At 45.0% G+C, this 26,247-nt stretch overlaps 1 protein-coding gene across 1 annotated transcript in view; it reads right to left on the reverse strand.

Annotated features, from left to right (window-relative positions):
- The window catches only part of RFX4 (regulatory factor X4), a 143,835-nt gene that overhangs the window by 92,617 nt on the left and 24,971 nt on the right, over positions 1-26,247 (reverse strand). Inside the window, exons 3-4 of the mRNA XM_055328706.1 lie at positions 20,858-20,918; positions 7,395-7,518 (exon numbers count right to left, since the gene is read on the reverse strand). Coding sequence (XP_055184681.1) covers positions 7,395-7,518; positions 20,858-20,918 — 185 coding nt within the window. The remainder of the gene's footprint in view (positions 1-7,394; positions 7,519-20,857; positions 20,919-26,247) is intronic.

The raw sequence follows: 26,247 nt of genomic DNA on the forward strand, positions 1-26,247 counted from the left end.
GTTCTGACCTTTCTCTTCTTGCCCACTTTACCCCACTTGCTGCCTGGAATATAGCCTTTGTTGTACAGCAGCCACTTGGGACCGTGAGGTGATGCAGAAGTTGGAATCCCCCTGCTACAAATGGTAGAGCACAGAATGAGAAGGAACCTAGGTCCCCAACGCTCTTCTAGAGCTGTTATGCCACGTTCGGTTATCATCTTTTGTACTTATTCTATATGAAGAAAAGTAAAACCACTAATTCATTTTTGTCACTGTTTGAGGATGAAGACAGGCATTTTTTTACCCACAGCCCCAACACAGTTCCTAACTGATCCACCTTCTGATGTCTACAGGATTTACTTCACCCAGAAGTTTCCAGTGGCCCTGGGTCAACCATCTCATCTTTAGAGGGGAACAAAACAAGAATCTAGTTCCCAGGACTGGGTGCTGAGTACATGAGGTACTGCCATTATGGTTTCTAACTAAAAAGTACTCCCAGCTAACATGGTAGAGATCCTCGATCCCAGTGTGACAGATGGAGGGACTGAGATGCAGAGAGGGAACCTGTCCATGGTCACAGAGACGGTGAGAGATCCTCAAGCTCAGGACTCAGCACGTGGCATTACTGGGAACGCCTGGCACACGGTGGAACTTCAACAAAGGTTGTTTGAAGACAACATGTTTTTGCCGTTCAACCTCTTAGCAATGAATGTTACAGACACTTGGAAAGCAATCCATTTGTACGTCAGAGAGAGGTACTCCTGGCTTAGAGATTTGAGGCCCCGTTTTTGTTTCTGAAAAAGTTTAGCTTGCTGCTAAGCACCAAGATGCTCCATCTTTGTGCAGGTAGAGTTTTTGCTTGGTTTCCAAAAGACCAGTGGTGACACAGGAGAAAGAGGTATTTGGTGGCATTGAAACAGCCTCTTCAGCTTCCATGGATGTCACAGGACTGTGGCAGGGAGAGGATGGCACTGGGGCTCCTCCCAGATTGACCTTGCTTGAAAGCTGCCGGCCACCCCCCTGCCCCCAAGGAGGCAGTGATTTCCCACTGTGTCACTCCAGCTCAGGGGCACGTCTGTCATCATGTTCTGTGGTTTCACATAAGGATATATTCCTTTGGCTGCCCACTCCCCTCAAGGATAGACTGTCTTCTTCATTCCACTTCCCACCTGCCCACACAGGGCCAGAGCCACAACAGAACGAGGTAAATGAGTATCTAATAAATGGGTGAGCCTAAGTGTTGAGGGGGCAGCAGAATGGGAAACACTGGTGGTGGGATTAACGGTGCCCAGAACCCCCGGGGTGGAGCAAGATTTGAGAAGGCCTTTCTCAACTGCGATGACCAACACACTTGGCCCTGAGAGACAGAGAGGCTGATACTTCACTCCCAAATTCCACCATCTAAGAGGTTGCCAGGTGGCTGCTAATGACTACATCAAAGTCCAAAGACCCACTGTTTTGTTTCCTACATAGATCCACCTTCCACCTCCACACATACACACCCTACCCCCCAAATCAATGTTCTAGGTAAGTGAGATACGTTTAAGTTCATGGACTCTTGGAGCCAGATTTCCCAGGTTCACATCCATTTACTGGTTGTGTGGCCTTGGGCAAATTACCTTACCTCCTCGGGACTCAGTTTACCTATCTCTGTAATAGGAGTAATAACAGTTTCTACCTCATAGAGCAGTTTGGAGGAGGCTGATATATGTAAAATGCTTACCAATGCCAGGTCATAGAAAGCCCTATGTGTTTGAGATTTTTATTAATTTTTATAAAAAGTCTGTGAATGCTGCATTTGTAATTAGTCATGGCTAAATATTTCTAACATCTGTTAATAAGAATTATCTATATTTTTTAGGATTTACTTGTTTATTTTTACTTTTTTTTTTTACTTGTTTATTTTAGAGAGAGAGAGAGAGAGAATTCCTGTGTATACTAGTGGGGGGAGGAGCAAAGGGAGAGAATCTTTAGGCAGACTCCCTGCTGAACGTGGAGCCTGACACAGGGCTCAATCTCACAACCCATGAGATCATGATCTGAGCCAAAACCAAGAGTTGGACACTTAACTGACTGAACCACCCAGGTGCCTCAAGAATCATCTATTAATAAGTTTGGGTACTTTAGCTGGGTATGCTGTTACATGCAGGCCAATTCTGATCCCTATGATCTTGTGTTTGTTTCAAGGTACAGTTCCATTGCTCTCTAAAAATTTACTTTACTGCCTTTGCTGAAAAACTAGGGTTATCATTTTGGAAGTATTTTTTTCTCAACCTGACAAGCCTGCAGACACCAGCAGCAGGAGGAAAAGTTCAGGGCAGAGCAGAAAGTCAGGCCACATTCTCTCCTTCCCCACTGCAGGTCCTCAGGCCACATGAGGTCAAGGCTGAGGGGGTCAAGGAGGAGTTTTCAAGTGGATTTGAGGCTGCGAGTTTTGATTGGAGCACTGGACTGGACTTTCATGTCTAAAAGAGAGTCTAAATTATTGAAAAGAGGCCTGTTCTTATAACCAATAACCAAAAGTTATTAAACCTGCCATGAGACCATTAGGGGTCAGGGAAGATGGTTTGGCCATAACATGGTAAGAACAAAGCCAAGCTACTTTCTATGTGTATGCTGCTGAGTTCAGCCTGTTCCATATACCAGGTACATTTGTGGGGGCTCAACTAGGTGTCTCTGAGAACCAGAGTGTAATACTAGGTATGCAGTGAGCTGGTCAACACCCTCTAACACAAGAACAGAGCTATCGGGTGAATCCTCAACGGAGGAGCAAGAGCAGCCTATGGGTGGCTGTTGTAAGGGAAGGTCAGCTGAAGAACACTTCCTTTAACCACTGGGGATCTGTGGAGCTCCCCCAAATGCATATCTGGACTCTTTCAATGAGCCCAGCAGAGGGCACTGGCAGGAGGAGCCCTCACAGAGCTCCAGATGATCAAAATGACCCTTGTTGACTTTCCTTCTCTCACCCTCCTCCAAGTCAGAAGACAGAGGGAGCACACATCTTGCCCCTCTTTCACAGAGTAAATTCTGAGCCTCAGGAAGGGAGAGGCTCTGACTTCCATGTCAGATGGAGGTTTTTAACTGGACTGAATGGGACTTTTTCATAGTTGAGAAGGAGTTAATTATCCAATCAAGACCAATATGATGGCAGAACATGGTCAGATGCTGTGGGGCTTCCCTGTGATGCCATCAGAGGACAGAGCAGGAAGGCTAAACAGAGAACTCTGAAGGTGGCCCTTCAAAATACGGGAAAATATAACCAGTTTCCATTGGTATGTGAACAAGTTCATCCCTGCTCAGCAAACCGGCTAATGGAGAATAGATATAATGCTTGCTTCATATGGGCATCATACAAGGCGAACAAATTCACATGTGTCAAGTGATTCCAGTGTCTTTGCCAAATGGCCATAACATAGGTCATTTAATCTTCAATAAATAATCTGATGGTATATTATGTATCAGGGACTATTCTGGGAGCTGGGGATGCATAGTGAACAAAAAAGTCCTCATGGAGCTTCCATTCTAGAGAAGGAGGCAAATAAAACACAAGCAACTAATATATACATTTTATATACCATATGTTACTATGATATATGTATATATTATGTATAACATAATTATATATTATAAACATATACATTATATAACATATAATTACATGTTAATATAATATATATTATATCTATTATATCTATGTATAGGTAAATACAGATATAGATAGGTATTTATGTATATAAAGATATAGATATATCTATAAATAGATATATAATATATAGATACACAGATACATATTACATCCTATGTATATGATGGTTACATATAATATATATAGTCTGTAATATACAGCAGTAAAATAAAGGCAATGACATATAGATAACTATACATATAACATGTAATGTATTAGTTATATAGGTAACAGCTGGGACAGTGGTTAGTGCTATAAAGAAAAATAAAGCATGGTAGGAAATATAGGAGACAGAATGGAGTAAGGCTAATTTTCAATAATGGTGCCTTCTTCCATTGGTAGAACACTTTACAATTTTAAGCACTGTCCCATTTTATCCCTAGAGTAATTTGGTGAGGAATTATTCCTGTCTAGAGGTAAGGAAATGGGAGCTCAGAAAAGTCCAGTGACTCCAAACTGGGTGACCTTTCGTTACCCTGGCCAACAGAAAAGCAGGCCCAAGACCAGTTGGGCTCGAAGCTTCTGCATTCTCTGTGATGCCTGAATTAATTCTGGGACCCAGAGTCAACACGGTATTACTGGAAGCCAGGGCTTAAGGAGCTTGGCCACAGTGCTGGAAAGAGGATCTTTTTCAGCTCTTACTTGTGGCAAAACAATTGCTGCCATCCACTCACTTTGTCAAGGACAGTATCCCATCCTCCCATCCTCCCAGCCTCTCAGCTGGGCAACACAGGCTGGGAGAGGGGGCAGCTCATGCCTGATACCCGGTTCACCCCAGCCCACTTGCAAGCTGAGGGGGTGGGCATGGGGGGGGGGACTGCCACCAGTGCCACCATTCTCTTCTCTAAAAATGAAGTCAAAGTATTGAACCTTGCCTCCTCAGAGTTAAAAGTTCACAGATGAATCAAAAGTTTGGATGGATCTGCTCAAAGGAAGGCTGCCCACGATTACACCCCAGGCTTCACAGAACAACCAGTCCCTTTCTCTGAGGGGTTGGGGAGGTGGAAATGGCAGCTGCAGCTGGGAGCCCTCAGGAAGGGCAAGCGTGGCCGGGATTTCAGTTCAATGGGCTCAGTGGGGAAAACCCTTGGCAGGCTCCTTCTGTCCTCTGGGGCTGGAAGGACCGCCCCAATTTCTAGTGCACTTGAAATTGATGGCAGGGTACCTGGATTTATGCTTTTAATACCAGGATATGTCCTTGCTTTTGGACTGAAGATAGGATGGAGTTTGGATGTCTTTTTTTGCGACTATTTTGGAAGCAGCTGGCACTGTAATTCTTAGAGAAAGTTATCATTTGGAAGATGTTGAAAAGCCATTTGGTGTAAATAAGACTTGTGGGCATGGAGGCCAGCAGGACCAAGGATCAGAGAACAGGAGCGATTTGGTAGAGGTTGTCCCAAGGAGGAAGACGGGGCGGTGAGCAGTGGGAGGTGGTGGAGGGGGAGAGAGGAGGCCTCCACGCAGAGAGGGCTGGGTGGGACCAGCTGTGGGCAATGGGCAGGGGGAGGCCCGGGGAGCCCCCAATGTGGCAGGGAGGCGGGAGAGCATTTCTCCCTGGCTCACAGTGGTTCAGCACACGGCTGTCCAACAGCACCTTCTGTCACGATGGAAATGTTCTATCTGCACTGTCCAGTATTATAGACTCTAGGTACATGTGGCCAGTGAGCATTTGAAATATGGCTAGAGACTGAAGAAAGGAATTTTTACTTCTGTTTAAGTGAAACAACCATATGTGGCTAGTGGCTACTGTCCTGAACAGCACAGGTGGAGAGAGGTGCTCTATGCAGAAGAAAAAGGTCACCCTGACCAGGTCAGAGAAGTTAAGTGATAAGTCCAGGAGAGTTAGGATTCTTGATCTTTTGGTTCACCCAACCTATCCCTCCATCAGAGGTCTGGACTCTCCACAGGAGCTGCTGCGAGGGAGTGTGGATGCCCGTGAATGTTCCAGAACCTCAGACACGTGACAAAGTTCCAGGCTTCCCTGCATTCCTGCAGTGCTCTTCCTTGTCCCACCCAATGAGGGGCTCACCACCTCCCTCCCTAGACCATGAGGTTCTCCACAAGGGGGACCCACACCAGATTTCCTTCTGGATCTCTGCAGAAGACCTGCCATGCAGGCCACTTCGGCCAACACGGATGGACTGAAGAAATGAGTAAAAGAAACAGCAAAGCTGGTTTCTTCGACTGAATTTTTAAAAAATTTATGTTCATGTATGAGAAATAGCATTAATGTAACACAAAAACTTATGCCCTTCCTTACATCACAGTGGAGCATCCCCCATTTATTGGGTGGACCAATTCTTGGCCACACAATTTTAAACTCTCCCGGGAGGCTGGCTCAGGCCTGACACTGCTCTCTTTCATCTTTTTCCACTGATGATTTATCTGTTGCGTTGGGGATCTGAAAAGGGAATTTGTGAAACTTGTGCACTGACCTCTTTCTGCCATTTCAGCCTTGGTATGCCCACACTTAGAAAGTTGGTAAGGAATAGTGATGCAAAACTAGCCTGCCTATTTTTTTGTTAGCAGGTGTGGTAAAAATTATACAAAGGGAAAAGAAGCTAATAAAAGGAGTAAGAGTTTGGATGTACTGACTCAATTTTTTTTGTTTTGTTTTAAGATTTTATTTATTCATTCATGAGAGACACAGAGAGAAAGGCAGAGACACAGGCAGAGGGAAAAGCAGGCTCCTTGCAGGAAGCCTGATGCGGGACTGAATCCCAAGACCCTGGGATCATGCCCTGAGCAAAGGCTGATGCTCAACCACTGAGCCACCCAGGCGTCCCCAGACTCAAATTAAATTGGGTATTTTAGAAGTATAGAAACCTCTCTCCATAGATAGATAGATAGATAGATAGATAGATAGATAGATAGATAGATAGACAGATTTATATAATACAGATTTTATTTGTTCATTCATTTATTGAGAAAGAGAGGGAGAGAGAGAATCTCAAGCAGATTCCCTGCTGAGGGCAGAGCCTGATGGGGCTCCATCTCACGACCCTGAGATCATGACCTGAGCCAAAATCAAGAGTTGGATGCTTAACTGACTGAGCCACTCAGGGCCCCCAAATCTATATTTTTATCTATCAAATAGACAAATGATCAGTCTTAGAAGAGTGTCCGACAGCATTCCTTGGCCTGTTAAATAGGAATGATCAGTGATGGTGAGTGTTTGTGGACACAGCCTGAAGTGTGGAATATATTTTCATCACAAGAGGGGCATACAGCAGCCAGGCCTGCAGTAATATTACAAACAATACCACTCTGCATGAAGGATTCTCAGACCTCCCAGCTAATAACTTCAGACCATTTCCCAGTCTCTCCAAGGCTTTCATGTGACAAAGCCAAGCAATCTGCCCACCCCAGAATCACTGACACACACGTAACACACTTGGGATTTTAATATTTGCCTCTCAGAGGAAAGAAGGCACTTTCTGCAAGCCAAGTATTGAGAAGATTCAAGTCAGGTGTATGCTTTTTACCTTATTGACCTGCCTAAATTGTTTGGAATTTGTAATACTTTGGTATTACTTTGTTTTTGTATTTGGCTTGGTATTACCTTGCTAATAAGTGTTTGAACTTCTTCAACACTGTAGTACAGCACAGTTATTATTTATTTTGATAACTTAAAAACAAAAGCAATTAGGATGTTAAAAGGATTAAGAACTGTGCATAAATTACTCAGAAGAGGGGAAGAAAGGAATAAGCCAGAGGAGGCTGGACTCACCTTTCCAAAGCTGGCGGCGTTGACAGGCTGGGTGTCATTCTTCTCACAGAAGTCCAGGTAATGCATGTAAAGGGCACTGCGAGGGATGCAGACCCCCTCTGCAATTTCATAGTTCTCCTCCAGCCTGCGGAATAAATGCCCAATGAGCAAACCTCAAGCAAGAAGAGAATGTGCCTCCTGGTCCTCCTCCAGAGGAAGACCTGGAGAAAACTCTTCCTACAGAAGGGAAACAGAGGCCCAGGAGGACAAAGCAACCTGCCCAAGGTCAGGCATGGAGGTGGTTGGTTAGCAGGATCAGACTTGTGGCCCCTGTGGGTATGAACTTGGCTCACTTTTGGCTCAAGTTCCCAGTCCCTCTCTTCCGTGCTGTCATTGGACTGGCCACATTCTGGGTGGATTGGTTTCCTTCAAACTCCAAAAATGATACAGGAGCTTGTAGGCGCCCTGTTCAGCTGAGCTAACCACACACTCACTTGTGCAGCCATTTCCAATACAGGTCACAGTGTCGGTGCACCTTTGCTAACAAGAGCAGTGTGGTGGGATGGCCTGGGAAACAAATGCCCAAGGAGAAACCCGACAGCTGGACAACCAGGAACCCACTGACTGAAGGGAAGTCATATAACCACATGGGAGCTGAACTTCTCAGTCTCTTCAGGATCACCTCTGCTGTGCTGGAATTGTGATTCTACACCCATCACCTTCTCAATGAGTACAGTTTAGGGGCTCAGGGTGAGGGCTACCCATGGGGTTCAGACCCCAGCATTGTCATTGTTGGCTTGATGACCTTGAGCAAGTAATTTAACCTTCTGAAGGTGCTGGCTGTGATCGCCTTATAAGCTGTTGTGACAATCGGATGAAACACGTGACATGTGCCAGCGTGGTGCCTGGCACGTGAGAAACGTGATAAACACTCAGATGTTGGACCTCATCATCATCCACTTTTCTTCTCCATAAAACATCTTTGGGTACCTATTATGTCCAGAATCTGTGCTAGATATTGGGCATATAAAAGTAAACTAGATCCAGTTTAGCATTTTTCCTCCTGTTTAATGCAAATACCAGAGTGTAGGCATCAAAAAGACTCCTGCCCCTTTGTCATAGACATGTTAGAAGATTTAACACTTCTTCTAACAGAACTGCTGAGGCACATGATAATTTGGGGACTTTTCTTTGGGGCTGCTGCTTTTAGAGCCTGGGGCACACACTGTTCAATTAACTCACCAACAGAAAATATTTCTCTTTTGATCACAAACTGGATTTTAGGAAACAATCCAAAGTCACTTGGAACCAAGTTTGAAGGATAAAGTGACTGGAATAACCTTTTCATCTCAAACATGTTTTGGGGTGCAAAGGAGAGCAAAAATAAAGTATGATTCTAAAGCAGTGAAGTAAATATCCTCAGATGGCTTCTAACTTCTCTGGGGGCACTTGCCAAAGAAGTGATCCAGTGCTGTCGTAACTGTGAAATGGAACAAGGACACAGCCCCCTGAGGTGCCTACTTGAAAGGGCAGTGCTTGTTTGGCTCATTCTGACATGTGGTTGAAAGAAAATTAATTCAATCATTTCATATCCAGACCCTACCAATGAATTCAACCCTAGGCATGCTCAGATAACTGAAGAAGCCTGGTGCTGAATGGTATCATGTCACCTACTCCCCCCTCTCTGGGAAGGGGAACACTGAGTAACTCCTGACCATTTTTAGAAGTGTTCCAGGAAGGAGTTTATGCAATCCTTTCTGTGTGACCTAATTCCTTGACACTGGCATGGTATCTGATTCACTCCCGTATCCTTGAAGCCTAGCCTATTCCTTGGCACACAGCAGGTGCTCAATCAGTGTTTGATGGCTAGATCGTTGCAGTTATGTATTCATTCAACAAATATTTACTGATTTCCTGCCACCTGCCAAGTGCTGGGGATGCATGGTGAGTAAGACTGTCCCTGTTTGCATACAGGGAACAGATTAATGGTGGGTAGATGGATAAAGACCCAGGTAATCTTTAATTCAACAAATATTTATTGAGTTCCGGGCAGTGTTTTAGACATTAAGGAAATGGCAGTGAACAAAACAGAGGCCCTGTCCTGAAAGGGCTTACATTCTAGTACACATGTCCCTAACGTCGTAAATCAGAACTCTAAATGTGGTTCCCTGTGGGAAAATGCTTTCACACAGAGATTAAATTTCTTAGGACTGTCCTAAGCTTCAGGTCTGCCATGAATGGGAACCAGCTTTCCAGCTTAGCCTGGACCCCTGCATGCCATTCACAGCATTGTTTCTCTATAAAAGTGAGTTCAGAGGTCCAAATAACCAGCTTATGCACAAACTTGTGTGGGCCATCTGATTAAGACAGTTTTCACAAACTGGGGTCTCATAGACATGCTTTGTTTCACCTGAAAACAGTGTTGGCCCAACTTTTAAAATTCAGGACATTTCACATAAGAATCTAGATTCTTTTGAAAAGGTGGAGCTCTGGCAACACTGGGCCCATTTTCCCGTATGACAAAAATTGGCCAGAGGTGTGTATGCTCTCAAGTTGGCCAGAGTCCCCACTGCTTCCTCCTTTTCTGACACCTACTCTATTTTCTGCTCTTTGTCTGGCTCCTGTAGGCTCCTGTGTTGACGTAAGCCACAGCCTATGCCCTAGTTCACTTTGCAGTCTATCTGAAGAAAAATGCACAGATAGGAATATTTAAGTACGACAGATGCATTTGATCGCGGGGAAAGTGACTACTGTGTTGAGGAGAGGAGATGGTTAAGGTTCAAGGATGAACCGGGATTTGAACTTTGTGACAGCAACAATGGCTAGCATCTCTTCCCAGGTGCCACGCACTGGGTATTTGGTATCTCTTTCCAACCTCACAGGATGGAAAGTAGGAATTACAGCCATGTTTTAGATGACAAAACGGTGGCTCAGAGAGTGGAACTCATGTGCCCATGGTCATGCAACCAGTAAGTAGGAGAATCTTACTCTAAATCACTGTGGTATCCTTGCTTGGATAGATAGAGGGGGTTCCAGGACAGGGGCATAGCAGGAATGAGAGACACACAGGCATGTGCTTTGGATGATGGAGACAATGACTTGAGTGGAGAAGGGGGTTGCAGAGGAACCTCTGAAAACACAAACCCATGGAGGAGGGGGTATGGAGAATCTTTCAGTGCCCACAAGAGAATATGGCCTGGCATAGGAGTTAAGCAAACCCTGGAGTTCAAGAGTCACTACCAAAATGTTATAGGGAATGACAGAGCAGAACTCAGAGAACTGAAAAAATAAGGGCTCAGAGGAGAGAAGAATAGAGTGTTTCTGGGATGCTACAGAAATAATCATTGTGTCATCAATAACAACAGTCACTAATATTAATTTAAAGCTTAATATGCTCTATTAGGCACCTATGTATTGACTGTAAAAGAATACAACAATAAAAGCAAAAACACTCAAGTTTCATAGGTTTCATCTCAGACTACTTAGAGTCCTAATATTAAGCATTTTCCCTTCCAAGTTTTGATTTCAATTCTCTGGACTATGGTGGAACATTTTCCAGTCTAACACACACACACACACACACACATCAACAACTTGGGCAACTGCAACTTTGTGCAGGACAAACTGGGGATGGGGGCCGAAGTATCTTTTTTTGCTTATCCTTGGCTAATGATTTCCTAAACTTAATTTTGGCCAGAAAAATCTGTGGGTACATTCAACATGCATGCCATGCAAGCCATTCAGAGTTCACCTTATGAAAGGCATCAGATCCTTTAAAATGACAGGGGGCCAGTTACATTTTCTTAAGCATGGTCACAGCATGATCAGATTCATTCTTTGGAAAGGTCATTGTGGCACCACCATGGTAGGAGGCCAAGGCTGACCAGCGAGGCCTGGCACATGGTGGCTGAGTAATATCTTGTTGAATGAATGAATGAACAAATGAGACCAGCTAGGAGATACTGCAAGAGTCCAGGCAAGAAGTGATGGGGTGTGAATTGAAGGAGTGGCCGTGGGGGCAGAGATAACATTTAGGATGTGGTTTTCATGTTGCCAGATGTGAGATGGATAGGAGCAACCAAGGCCAGCTGTCAGGTTCCTGACTGGGCTGAGTGGATGCTGGGGGCCCCTTTCCTCATGACTAAGAAATGTAGGGGAATTCTGGTGGGGAAACCGTGGCCTTAAAAAGCACAGGCTCCCAGGTAACTTCCTGGCTCCCCCTTCTTAGGAGGAGCTACTTTACACAAGTCCCCTTGCCTCAGTTTCTACTTGATGTCCTCGTGACTTGTTTGCTCACCAAGTATGGCCAAGGGCTCAGCCTTAAAATATAAGACCAACGTTGAAATACATCCCAGTGAATGAAACCATAGCAGCAAGGAACTTTTTGAATCCAGATGGGTGTAAGTCAGGGTTCACACAGGCTGAGTTAATTAAGCAGTTACCTGCCAAAGGCCAGAGCCTTGTAAATAAGTACGTTTCTACCCACGTTTTGTTCCTCTTCGTCTCAAGGTATCTGAGTGGCTTATGACTATGAAGCATTTTAATAAGCTCTACAAATGAATAGACGGAACTGGCATTCGGGGCAACTTTGATGCTTGATGAGTTTCCACAGAAAGAGCGTCACGATACCTTTCCCCAAACCTCCTTACAGAATCCAGAGGGTCAGTGTGTATGCTGAAGTTGCTAATTGGAATGTCTGCTTCGCTGACCAAGGCATGGCAGAAAGAAAGGCAGTTAATTATTTCTCTTCATATCTGATGAAACTTCCCCTTCTCCTCCTCACTTGGAGAGGACATCATTAGTCTGCCGTGGTGAACAATACTCCATTATACCTGGATATTTTTAATGATCACCAAAAAATTCCCCACTTCTTCCATTTTCTGATCTTCTATTTAATAACTTGATCATATTTGAATTGAGCCCATCCTATTATGCGGAGATAATGAACGCAGTCTAGTAGCCAACAGGAGGCATTATCTGCGGTATACTTTTTGAAAACGACCTCCTCACGAGGTTTCAGGCCGCAGCACCTTGGGAGGAAGCTTCGTTCAGCACCTTGCAGTGAGGACCAACCACAGCAGCACCCGTGTGACTGTCCCTGCCTTTCTCCTGTTCTCTTTCATGGACAGATGGGCTCCTGGTTCAGTCTCCACTTCCCGGGTGCTGGCAGGCACGTCTATAAACAGAAACTTTCTCCTCTATTTTACCAGAAAATTAGCCAGCAGGATCTTCTAAAACTTTGCTGAACATAGCAACTTGTTACTGAGGTTGTCAGAGCCACCCGAGGCTGAAAAATCTGTGAAAACAGACTTGCTAAGTGATCAGAGGCCAGATGGTCATCTAAACCCATCAGTGGCTCCCCTCTGCCTCTGTGGAGGAGCCCTAATACCCCCCCCTTGGCATCTAAGGCCCCCACATCTGACCCCTGACTACTTCTCCAGGCTTCTCTCGACCTGCTCCTCGGTACACACACTTGTCTCCTGCCAGCTGGACAGTTGATCTTGCCACATTCCCCCTCCCTGCAGTGTTCCATGGTGTTCCTACCATGGGAGGTGAGCCCTCTGCCATGCCTCCCCTGGCACCCAAGGCTCAGCTCGGATTTCCTCCCCTGACATGATGTTTAGTTCCCATCCAGCCCCATCCGAGGATGGCCTCTTCATCAGTTCTTCTTCCTGCCAGATTCATGTGTCCATCCACTCAACAGCACGCAGAGCGCTGCAACGGGCACCTCCCAGCTACAGAGTCACATCTGTAGAGGAGAATGTTTTTGACAGGAGGCACAGCCTCTGCCCCCAAAGCTTTTACCACTTGCTGGAGATTTTCACAGCTCTTTAGATCTTTTTGCAGCTCCAACAGCTTTTGCTGAGAAACAGCATGGATTCAGAGACAAGGGGTTGCTGGGTTGAAATCCCACCTCTATCGCTCACAAGCGCTACCATCTCGGCTCTGCTGCTTTACCTCCCAGACTCTTGCCTCTCTCCTCGGTAAAATGATGTGAATAATACCCAGTACCCATCTCCCCAGGCTGCAAAGGGACTAACCAAGAATCCACAGCCCTCCGGCTGGCAAGGGAACACTGGATAAGGGCACCTGTCAGTATTACTCTCGGTTATTGTGGAATATTCAGGAACATTTTATATCTTAGACTGAGAGTCCTCAGAAGGTAGGAACCAAATCGAATCCCTGTTTATGTTAACAGAGTTCCTGGCACTGTGCCCTGCACACAGTCAACACTACAGAAGGAAGAAGACAGGAGGTGGTGGGAAGGAAGGAAAGCAGACTTTTGCACAAATCAGAAAAAACTTTTTTTTTTAAAAAATCTTAAGACCAAAGTGGTTTTAAAAAAACCCTAATTAAGATGAATATGTTTGATTTATATGTTCAAGTGCTTCCTCTGTGCCAGGGATATTCATATTTGCCATTACTCCTTGAGCAAGATGGGTAACATTTTCTCCACGTCATGGAGGAGAAAAGGGAGGGCCAGGAAGACAAAGTGATGCCCAAAGTCACTGCTGGGAAAAGCCCAGACTCAGGTATGAGGCTTCTAAAGCCCTCACTATGTGCGACGGACTGACACTCATTTGGTTGGTGAGCCAGCACACATTTATTGAGCACCTACTATGTGCCAGGCATTATAGAATACAGCAGTGAACACCAACACACAATCCCTTCCACTGCCTTTAGGAAGCTGACAGTTGATCAGAAGAAGAAGGGAACCAAAGAGAGAACACCACCACCAGGCAATAAAAACGTCCAGAACCGTGGGCTTTGGCTCTAGCTAGCTCGGAGGCTGATGCTATAAAAAGCCAAAACAAACAAACAAAAACCCCAATCTACTTTTTTTTTTAAGATTCATTTATTTATTTATGATAGACATAGAGAGAAAGAGAGAGAGAGAGAGAGAGAGGCAGAGACACAGACAGAGGGAGAAGCAGGCTCCACGTCGGGAGCCTGACGTGGAACTCGATCCCGGGACTCCAGGATCGCACCCTGCGCCAAAGGCAGGCGCTAAACCGCTGAGCCACCCAGGGACCCACCCCCCAATCTACTTTGTTAAACAGCAGTTAAGTCCACAAATTACTTCTGGGTAGACAAGCCAACCAGAGATATGTATTCAGGTGATCCGGTAATTTCCCCCAGGACGTCTGCTGGCTCTGCCTCCCCTTCAAGGGCCTTCTGGGCATCCCCCTGCTCAGCTGGCGTGAGACTGTGACCCTCTCCTGTGTTTAGTTGCCTGCCTTGGTTTCCTCCTCTTTAAATAGGGGTAACAGTCCTGCAACCTCTACAAAGTTTTCATAAAGAGCAAGAGAGCTCATCTGGTGATGTCGCCTGGTGCAAGCCTACCTAACCTGTAGTTTTGGCTGATGCTGAGCAACAGGCCACATCAGAGATTTTGTGCTGTCCTTGTAATGACAGAACAGGACCTGGAATAATCTTATCTGTATCCTGTTTCTGGCCTACAAGCTACTGGGTTACTATTCCAGAAAGGCCTGGGGTTAGCCAGGTTCTAGAATCCTTATGCTCATTTTTTGGGTTAAAGTCCTCTTCTTCTTCTTCTTCTTCTTTTTTTTTTTGTTTTGTTTTGTTGTTTTTTTACAATAGCTCAGTGTCACAAGTTCTCTAATGCTACTAATGCTTCTGGCAGGGCTGGGCCAGGGGTTGGCAGCCCTGAGCTCTGGTGGCCACCACTGATGGCCAAAGTCATGTGGGTACAATACTCTAGCATAAAATATCCCCCAGGATATTCCCTTTCCATTACTTCCCTGTCTCTACTTATCTCTATGTCACCATGACAAACAGCCTCAAAGAAAATCCTCATATGCCCCGTTGCACACCTGTGGGCATGTTCTCCGTGTTGTTGTCAAGAAGTGGAGGTGGTGGGGGTACATGGGAAAACATTAGTGGGGCTACAAAATTGCCCACTCAAATGGCATTACCTTATTATACCTTAACCACAGCACAAAATACTTTAAAAAAAAAAAAAGGGATCCTAGCTCCACAACACAGCTTCTCATTCCCTGAGACCCACCCTTCACATTGTTCTGCTTTCTTATGTTCCTCTATCTGTAGCAGAGGGCTTCCGACGGGGTACCACCACGCCGACTGGCATTATCTGACATCACTGGCTGTTGTCAGAGCTAGAAATGTTCAGCCTCCCTTTCTGGAACAAGGTGGCCTAACTTGCATTTTGGAAGTAAATAATGCTATGTCACTGTGGAATGAAGGATCAAGTCAGAAATGGGTACAGAACACCTGGTATTAGTCACATGCAATGACTCTGGTCTGAGAGCTGTGACCTGGTCTAAAGTTTCAACATGCTTCTTTGGAACAGCACCAAACCCACCTTTTTGCCTCTGGCCTCCAAGGGCATTTTATTTTTTATTTTATTTATTTTATTTTTATTTTTATTTTTATTTTTTTTATTTATTTATGATAGTCACAGAGAGAGAGAGAGAGAGGCAGAGACACAGGCAGAGGGAGAAGCAGGCTCCATGCACCGGAAGCCCGATGTGGGATTCGATCCCGGGTCTCCAGGATCGTGCCCTGGGCCAAAGGCAGGCGCCAAACCGCTGCGCCACCCAGGGATCCCTCCAAGGGCATTTTAAAGAGAAACACAAAATTTATTTTGCTTTATATTAGTTTGAAATATTGAAAGGCCATCAATCACCCAAGATCTCATTTTAATTTTTTTGAAAGAAAGAAAAATGTCTCCCAACAAAGTGACAATTTGGCCTTCTATCCTCTTCCTGTGGGGAAGGGCCTCCTTTCCTCCATAAGTTTGTGGAAGGGGCGATGCCTCCACCCTGATTGGCACACCAGGAGCCAGAAGTGACACAGGCGGCAGGGAGGTGTGTAAGAGGGCGGGGCTGTGCAAGGGGACATGCACTGGCAGCAAGCAGGCCAGGATGGTACAACAGGCTGCTTTCCATTCCCAAATCCTCTGAGTGAATAGAGGTTATTGTGTGGCTGGGATTCCTGCAGTGCTCACCATCCCCAGCGGCTTGGGCTTTACTAACCCTCGTGACCAAGGATGCTGGAAAGTGTTTGGCAGAAGGCATTTGACAATATTTGCCTGTTTTCTGCTGGGAGCTGCCTCCAGATCACGTGGCCCCAATTATTTTAGGCTGCTCAGCCACTGTATTATTTGTTCTTGGAGTGGGGGTGGTCTCGAGGGTGACGGGGGTGTGGCTCATGGCAAGGAGGGAGAAGGTGGAGAAGCGAATAGCTCCTAACTCACTTCCTAAAGCCAAGTGTCCCAGGAGAGCTCAGCCTGTTGGGCTGCCGTGGCCTGGAGACCAGTGTCCTTTTCTGGCCTGCCCCCCTCATGGTCTCGAGGGGTTGCACACTGCCATTGCAGACAGGGGACAGCAGGAAGGAAGCAAGTGCCTCAGAGAAACAGATGCCATGGTGTGGAGTCAGGTCCTTTTTTTTTTTTTTTTTTTTTTTAGAGAGAGAGAGAGAGGTGGACGGTGGGGGTGCAGAGGGAGAAGGAGAAAGAGTCCCAAGCAGGCTCCACACCCAGCGTGGAGCCTGATGGGCTCAATTTCATGACCCTAAGATTATTACCTAAGCCCAAATCAAGAGTCAGACATTTAACCAATTGAGCCAGTCAGGTGCCCATTACTATTATTTTTTTAAAGTATTTTGTACTGTGGGTGAAGACATAAAATGATAAAGCCATTTAGCAGGCAAATTTTAGTCCCATTAACATTTTCTGGGCACCCAACACTTCCACGTCTTGACATTGACGTGGAGAACATCCCCAGATGTGCAGGGGGCAAAGATGAAGATGTTCTTTGCAGCCTTGTTTGTAGGGCAAAGATGAGATTTGGACACAAACTAAATGTCCATCAAGAGGAAAGTGGTGAAATCTATCTGCTGCTGTTTTACTAATGCGCAGCAGAAAAAATGAGGTTGTTCTCCAAGGACTCACATGGGTATGGCTTCGGGACACTCCAGTGAGGAATGAGCCAGTTGTGGATCAATACAGTGTGACAGGTTGTAGGACAGTATCTCTAGTGTGATATGTCTGCATTCTTTTTGGAAAGGCGCAAACATGAAATTTTGAAAATCACAATTCAGAAACTTCTGTTGGTACATAAGCAAGTAAATGCATAGGCAAGAGACTGGAAACACACATTCATGCTCTCTGCTGGTCACAGGGTTGCCCTGGAGGAGAGGTAGGAACTACATACGTTGACCTTATCAATGATGTTTTGGTTTTTAAACAAGGAAACATCACTTGTGCAAATAAAATGAAATAAAAACAAAATATGTATTTATCGAATGTATTTGTATCTTGCCTTTTTCTAAAAAGCTAACAAAAAAAAAAAAAAAGAGAAGAGGGATCCCTGGGTGGCTCAGCGGTTTAGCCCCTGCCTTCTGCCCAGGGCTTGATCCTGGAGTCCTGGGATCGAGTCCCACATCGGGCTCCCTGCATGGGGCCTGCTTCTCCCTCTGCCTGTGTCTCTGCCTCTCTCTCTGTGTGTCTCTCATGAATAAATAAATAAAATCTTAAAAAGAAAAAGAGAAGAAAATCAGACAAAGGAAAGTACATGAGTACATGGAAAAGTACATGAACATCAGCTTTAGCTCTGAACTCGCTGGTGGCCAGAGCAGAAAGGGAGCGCAGTCTGAATGATGTCACTTTCCCTGGTGAAATGGAGGCTGCATCCAGTTCCTTTTGAGAGACTAAGCATTTGTACTGAAACTACATTCTGAAAATTTTACTCATGTGCGACTTTATATCAGAGGTCACGTGTCTTCCACCATGGTTTCAAGCATGACTCTGTTCTTTTTATTTTATTTTATTTATTTGAGAGAGAGAGAGAGAGAGAGGGAGAGAACGAGAGAGTGCACGAGTGGGGGAAAGGGCAGAGGGAGAGGGAGACTCCCCGTGGAACAGGGGGCCTGATGCCAGACTTGATCCCAAGACTTGGATCATGACCTGAGCCAAAGGCAGATGTCTAACCAACTGAGTCACCAGACATCCAACCCTGTTCTTATTTGAGAGAAATGTCAGGGATCCTGGGTGGCTCAGTCAGTGGGGTGCCCAACTCTTGGTTTTGGCTCAGATCTTGATCTGAGGGGTCGTGGGATTGAGCCCTGGTGGGGTCCTTGCACAGCATGGAGTCTGCTTGAGAGTTTTTCTTTCCCTCTCCCTCTGCCCCTCCCCCTACTCTCTAAATAAACAAATAACATCTTTTTTTTTTAAGATTTTTTATTTATTTATGATAGGCACATAGTGAGAGAGAGAGAGCAGAGACACAGGCAGAGGGAGAAGCAGGCTCCATGCACCGGGAGCCCGACATGGGATTCGATCCCGGGTCTCCAGGATCGCACCCTGGGCCAAAGGCAGGCGCCAAACCGCTGCGCCACCCAGGGGTCCCACAAATAACATCTTTAAAAGAGAGAGAGAGAGAGAGAGAGAGAGAGAGAGAGAAATGTTCTCCTTTTTCTTCCCTCCTGTTTACAGATCCTCTCCTTGGCTCCCTCTCCCACCTCATCTTTATAACTCTCCTCTTACCCTCTGTGCTCCACACTAGCTGCCTGCTGTGGTTCCTTGAATAAGCCTTGCCTGCCTCCCATCCTGGAGGGAGCCCCAGATGCTATGGTGTGTGTCAGGTTAAATCCAAGGAATGAGGCATCCTTCCTCACTGCTGGGAGGTTGGTTACTGAGTCTGAATCCTTCCTAGGGAGTCGTCCTTAGCAGAATGTGAAGCCAGATGCTTCAAGTACTTTGCCCATAAGAACTTGTTTCCTCTTGATGACCCCCACCCCCCAGGAGTTAGATACTACTGCTCTCCCCATTCTACAGATGAACAGACTGAGGCACAGAGAGGTTGAGGACCTCATTCAAGATTACACAGCTGGGGCATGGCACAGCTGGGAGTTAATTTGACAGTCTGACTTAAGAACCTGCACTGTCTACTGCCTCACCACTGTCAGGCAGATGTTGAGAATCATAGAAAAATAGGCATGAATAAGGTGATTTTCTTCTACTCCCCTTCACATTTTATATTCTGAAATGTGCAACGTGTTCAGGTTGTTAAAGTCCGAATGTCTGCCAATTCTTTGCATTTCTAGAAATTCCCGTGCCCAAAGCCCTTTGTATGATTGCCTCGTTAGATGCCCTGGCATTGTGGGAATTTGTGTGGCCATAGTCTGGGGGGAACGGTGCCGGCAGAGGCCTGACCGGGGAAGTAGAGTAGAATTTTAAAGAAAGCAGAAAGTAGCAAATGCAATGAGAAAAAGAATATAGGGACAAAACGATGGAAACAAGCCAAAATCTGGAAATCAAGCTCTTGGAAACAACCCTTGCTCTCCTCGCAGCCAAGCAGGCCAACTGTTGAGACCCTTGTTAGAGGAGATTGAGTTACACTCCTGATCGCTTTCCCCCTGGTGCTGTCTTCCTCCCACCTGTGTGTGGATTAGTCAGGAGAATCTAATGTGATTTGCTCATTAAAGCCCATCTGCTTCCTCTTCTCATTTGTTCTCTCCTCTCCATCCTTCCTGAGTCTTCTCTTCCTTTCTCCCAAAGCAGGGGCTTTGCAGTCGAAGAGACCCGGCCAGGTTCCTGCCTGTGCCATTGTGTGGCTCTCTGTATATTCAGGCAATGACTTAACTGGTTAAGCTTTATTTTTCTCATCTGTGAAATGGGCATAACAATGCCAATGTCAGAGAATCGTGAGAATGAGACCAGGCACGAGGCACTATAGGAAGTGCCTGGCATGGAGTCTGGCACATAATAGTTCTCCATGCCTTCCTCTCTCCACTCCTTGTCCCCTCCCCTCCCCTTCCTTCCTTAATCCCCTCAGGTTTGCTGCTCTGTGCTGCTAGAATAGCCCTAACTGACAGGATGTTTGAGGGATGAATCTCAGGCATAGACAGCTCTGGTGTTCAAAGTCACAACATGATTTCTAAGTGAAGAAGCTCTTAGAGGAGAATTTACTTGTAAACCTCAAATATGAGAGCAACCACTCAAACCATTAAATATTTCACCAAGCGCAGGAATTCAAAAGATGAAAAAGAAAGCCACAGAAGTAGACAATGCTTGTTCATGTTATTAATGTTAAAATAATTGTAGTATAGTTGTGATTAAGCATTAATCCATTGAAGGCTCATTTGGGAGGGGTGAACAAGACCTATGTTTCTATAATTTGCTGCAATGTTATTAACTGTAACAATGGATTCCATTAAATCACTTAATAACATCCATGTAGGATCCAGTCCTTGCCAGTGTCTTGGGGATGGAAAACAAAATCTACCTCAAAATACAATAAATATGAAAATCCAAATCTCCAGGCTGGATCTAAGTTGAGTATTTTACACAGAGCTGCAAATTAAATTGATTGCATGTGGGCTATTGGATGTCAAGTTCTCATGGCAATGGCAAACCTCCCGGTGATACCCTGCTCCACCGGGAGGAAGCAACAGTTGGGCAAGCGCCCCATCAAGACAGGACTTGCTGAAAACGAACTTACCATTGCAGAGTAGCAGGAGTGGAGTGGGGCTTGGATGCTCTATTGTTTTCTTTTTCCTCATCTGTTAAAGGAAAGAAAAAGGAGAGACCTTCAGTAGGAAAAGTAAAGGGCCTTTCAACTGTCCCAAGGTTCTCTTAGATACTGATGCTTTGAAAGCAATGAAAATTGGACTCTTCCGACATTGCTTCAATAAGGAAAAAGGTTGGAAACTGACTTGTACAGAAAACTCATAGAGCACGTTGCATTTATTTGACATAATTCATTAGAGTTGAAGAGCAATATGACTGTGTTCGCCCAATTTACTATTTTCCAACTGCAGCTGGACACCTGACTATGATTCTGATGTTAAGAACTCACCATTTGCTCCAGGTAACCCCCATGGAACCGTGTGGGGTAAGGGAGGGGGAGTGTAAGTGCCCAGAAGAATCAGGATAGTGCTGTCACAGAGCAGGGGGCTGGCAAACTTTTCCTGGGCCAGATACTAAATATTTTAAGGTTTGGGGGCCAAGAGGCAAAATTAAAAATATCATGTCCTATTTATATCATAAGAGAGTAAGCAAATTTCCACAAAGCTTTTATAGATAAAATTCAAAATATAATAATAGTAAGTAATTAAGTCCAGTTTTGTAATATAGGTCTACTAATAAGAATAATGAGATTGTTTTGGGGGAGGAAGCAACAGTTTTCTCAACTGGGGTTCAAAGTTCATATTCTCTACCATTGGGCATATTACAAATATTTAATCTGTAAAAACCGTTCTTAGCATAAGCCCTATGAAAACAGGCATCAGGCCAGATTTGGACTGTAAGGTTCTGGTTTGTGGGCTTTGAAACACAGCACTCTGAACAATGGATGGATCTTTGCATCTAAGAATAACTGCTCACAATTTAATCATGGATTAACTAAGAAATACATATAATTAGCCTCATCCAATTCCTAATAAAGATTATTGATAGAAATAGTCAACATAAAATTTCTTGATCCATAAAATTTGATCCAATAAGACTGGTGTGGATAGCAGTCTCAAAAGAAAATTAATGATGTCAAAACCTACAAATGTAATCAATGAAATTTATTAAGAACATGTAAAATGGTCAGCAAAATAAATCCGTGGCATAAATTTTATGTGGAAAAGAATCTGTATCCATAAAAGAGATTTAAGGAAAACAAAAATGAAAGTAGAAGAAAATGAAATATGCATAATGAAAAGAAATTCTTAAATTAGCTTAATAAAGTTGGGTTCAGAAAATATTTGCTATAATTCTGATTAATGTGTCTATTGATAAGTACAATGGCAGATGCTGCTATTGCTTATGCAATGACTGTATATATTCAGCTTTTTCCTTATTAACAGAAATGTAGTTTAGAGGGCACCATGTGCTCAAGGAGGGGGATTCTCCCTCGAATCATAGAGAGAGGTGAATGTTAATTTAAATCTACCCATCGAGCCACTGATAGGGTAGTTGCAGCAGGTGACATGGTGCTGACCTATCTGACTTAGGAGAAGCTCTCTGGAGGCTTCAGGGATATTTTTCCCTAATAAAAAGGAATTGGAGGCCTTGATTTTGAACTTCTGGCCTCCAAAACTGTGAAAAAAACAAGTATCTTTGTTTTATGCAAAAGCAAGCAAACAAACAGATGGGATGGTCTGGCCTATCCTGTGTCTGAACGTGGCTTAGCCGACACCATAGTGAGGCACCGAGCTTTCAACTAGGAAGTGAGCACCCAGCGGGTAAAATCCACACTGAGGTAGTAGAGAGGGAAGGGGGAGGACTGGGGGTTCTGAGTGTCATGTGGTGCCTGATTAGCCGATCCCTAAAACAGCTGCATCTCTGTTTTGTGAGATAATGAAATTTTCTTAGTTGATAACATCTCTTTTCTTTTTTTTTTTTTAACTTATTTATTTATGATAGTCACAGAGAGAGAGAGAGAGAGACAGAGAGAGAGAGAGAGGCAGAGACATAGGCAGAGGGAGAAGCAGGCTCCATGCACCGGGAACCCGATATGGGATTCGATCCCAGGTCTCCAGGATCGCGCCCTGAGCCAAAGGCAGGCGCCAAACCGCTGCGCCACCCAGGGATCCCGATAACATCTCTTTTCATCTGATATTCTCTTCCCTGCCACCAAAACCATCCTAACATCGCACTAAATGTTCTCAGGGACAAAGTTAGGGACCTCGGACATCATGGGCTTTACACCTGCTCATGTGCTTTGTCAACCTAGAGTTCCTTCTAAATGTTTCTCAGCCTTTCCAGCCTAGAATAAATGACACTACCTCTTTGAAGCCTCCCCTGATACTCTCCCAGCCAGGCATTCTTCTACAACCCATTACTAGTCTCTCAGTTGGACAGTTTAGCCACATCTGTCTCTCCAACTTCAGAATCCTACTTAAGAAGGCAGGGATGGATGGTATCTCAGTCATCTCTCTGTTTTCTCCTACCAGGGCCTTCCACTCAGCACTTAAATAGTTGAGTCGGCCTTCCACAAATGTCTTCAAACTATCTTTGAAAAATAAATAGCATAATAAGGAGCATGAATACATGAATCTCACAAGAATATAGACAGACACAAAAAACAATTCTTGACCTCAGTTGTTCACAAAGAAATAAGAAAATAATAATGAGGCACTTTACATCTCTGAGAGTAACAAAAATTTTAAGTAATGATAATCCCCAATCCTGGTGTCTAAGTGGTAAAACTGATAGTCACATACTTCTCTGAAGGTAGGGTTAACTGGTACAAAGCTTTTGGTAAGCAAGTTGGCAGTAATGTTGAGAGCCATCTACAATGTCCAGTCACTTGACCTCACAACCCAATTCCTAGGAATTATGCCAAGCCAATAATTGAAAATTAATAAAAGTCTACATTAAAAAACAGGATAAATTGAGCTTTTCTTTTTAAACAAGGAAAAGCATATATGCAACCTAAATATCCCTCTTATCTTATACTGGACCACAATGAACATTTCTACTCCCAGTAGAACTGGCAGACTTTTCCTCCTTGTTTCTTTAAATTTCAGCATTTCAGTCAAGCTGGACTAGATATCAAAAGATCTATGTTCTAGAATGAATGCCAAAACTTCCTGGCTGTGACCAAGCAAACCCCTCATTTTTCTTCATTTGTAAATGGTCATTTTACAGGGCCATTGAAATTACTATATTAATTAACTCAACAAAATTCATTGAATACCTAATTTATGCCAGCTGGGCAATAAAGAAATCAGACTCCTGTCCTGCAGTCTGGTTGGAGAAAGAGAAAGACAAACACTGGAGAGAAAGACCACGTTCAGTAAGCAGTGATAAACGCTGTGACACAGGTGGGCAAGGCAGATCCTGCATGAAAAAGCAGAGCCTGTCACTGTCTTCTTACTGGAAGAAGCAGTAAGTGAGCAAAATCTTGGGGGGTCCTAGCAATGGGAACCAAATGGCAAGGAAGTTGGGACTAAGGGGAAAGAGGGTGGAGAAGATAAGGAACAGACCAAGACCCAGGGGCCCATAAGATCCTGCCACCCTCCCAGGAGTATAGTGGCTGCGTCCCCGGGTTCCTGTTTCATGTGGTTGAAGGGAGCTGGAAAGGGGACCCTTGTGACAATCTGATAATTCTGTGTAAGTTTCCAGAGAATTTCTTAAACTGAGGATAGTGATCACGCCTACCTTGAAAGGGCTGGTGGGGGAGTTAGTGAAATGAGGTCCCAAACCTCAGCTTCCGGGTGACAAAGGCCACCTTTGGCTGCCGTGGTGGTGAGGAGGCCCGGGAGCACTTATGCTCTACCCCAGTGACTGTGGGAGGCAGGCCAGGGAGGCCGCACTGGTGCTCAGAGACCCAAGGGGGCAAAGACAAATGCATGGATGGAGACCCTGCAAGATGCTACAGCTCCAAACACGAGGGGGCATTTTAGCTGTGCCTTAAAGAGACAGTCTGGGTTCTGAAAATAACTTTGTTTTCTGTTTGCAAGAGGAGACATTGAAAAATGAAAAATTGAACACACGTTCATTTTCTTAAACTTTGGAAAACATTAGAGAAAATGGAAATCTGAAAATCTAAGCCCCTCTCAACACAGACAACTACTGTTTTTATCTTATTTACCTCCAGTCTGTTTTCAACGTTCTCCTTCAACCCAAGGACACACACACCCCTAACTTAAAACGAGTGAGGGCCCCACAGTGCACCCTGGCTTGTGGCCTGTCCCCTTCGCCTTTACAAGGACAGGTCAGACTCAGAGGGAGGGGGTGCTCCATGGGGGAAGCAGCATGAGCAAAGGCTGGGAAGACAACACCCAGGGCCCAGGGCAGAAGGCAAGTGGCCCACTGGGCTGCAGCCAGAAAAGCCCCCTGTTGTGGGATTCCATTGCAGCGCCTCCCATGTGGGTCAGACCTGTCTCTGCTGTGTCAGATGCTTTGCCCCAACCAAACTTTGTCATGGCCCATTCCTGATACCAGTGAATGGAAAGAGAAATGGCTTTGAGGGTAGGGCCTCACCCCTAACTCTGGATGGAACTCTTAACAGTTCTTTAACTCATCCAGGTCTGAGGATCCTTCACCTAAAACATGGGACTCATAACTCAGGTCACAAGGACGGGTTGAAAATTAAATATATGTTAAGAACTAGACACATTAAGAATACCGTAACAATAATAATAGCACTTATTGGCCAAGTACTTGGCTTACCAGGCACATGCATCAGTTTTTGTACGCCACCTCACCATTTTCCTCCCAAGAATGCTATGCCCACCAGCTTAGTCATCAGAGAAGTGCCTTCCACCTCTGCAGGCCCCTTTCTAGACCACTAGGGCCTCTCTGCTCAGGGTCTGAATGTCCAGCTTCTTTCTCCCAAAAGGGAGTGGTGTGTGTGTCACAGCCGGGCTTCCCCTATTTGACAGCTGTCAATCCCAATTCGCCGGAAGTGCTGGTTACTCATTCATTCATCCAGTATTGTCTGCTAGATTTCAGCCCTGTGCCAGAGGCGAAAGGGCAAGACAGACAGGCATGGTCTCTGCTCTCCTAAGTTCAGAGTCAAATTATCAGCAAATAAAATGTAAGGGCAAATCCAGGATTGTAGAGCAGCATCAAATGTGGGATGTGACTTGAGCCTTGGTAGCTGAAGGAGGGGCTGGGGCCATCTGGGTGACAGGGACAGGAGAGCACATTTTTAGGAGAAGGAAATAACCATGGTTGATAGAAACTTTAGGAACTGGTTCTGCCAAATGCTTTTTCTTTTTAACAGGCAAAAAAGCCTCAAGCCAAATAAGATTCACCCCATAATTTCAGGGCAGCAAGATTCCTGGAGGCACTCACGGCACAGGCGGGGCCATTTATTCTCAACACCCACCCTGCTCATCCTACCAGAGCCAGAGAGCAGCCGTCTGCTTAAAACCAGACGGCAGGATGCTG

This window comes from Nyctereutes procyonoides, unplaced genomic scaffold, assembly GCF_905146905.1.
Source record: "Nyctereutes procyonoides isolate TBG_1078 unplaced genomic scaffold, NYPRO_anot_genome, whole genome shotgun sequence".
NCBI lineage: Eukaryota > Metazoa > Chordata > Mammalia > Carnivora > Canidae > Nyctereutes > Nyctereutes procyonoides.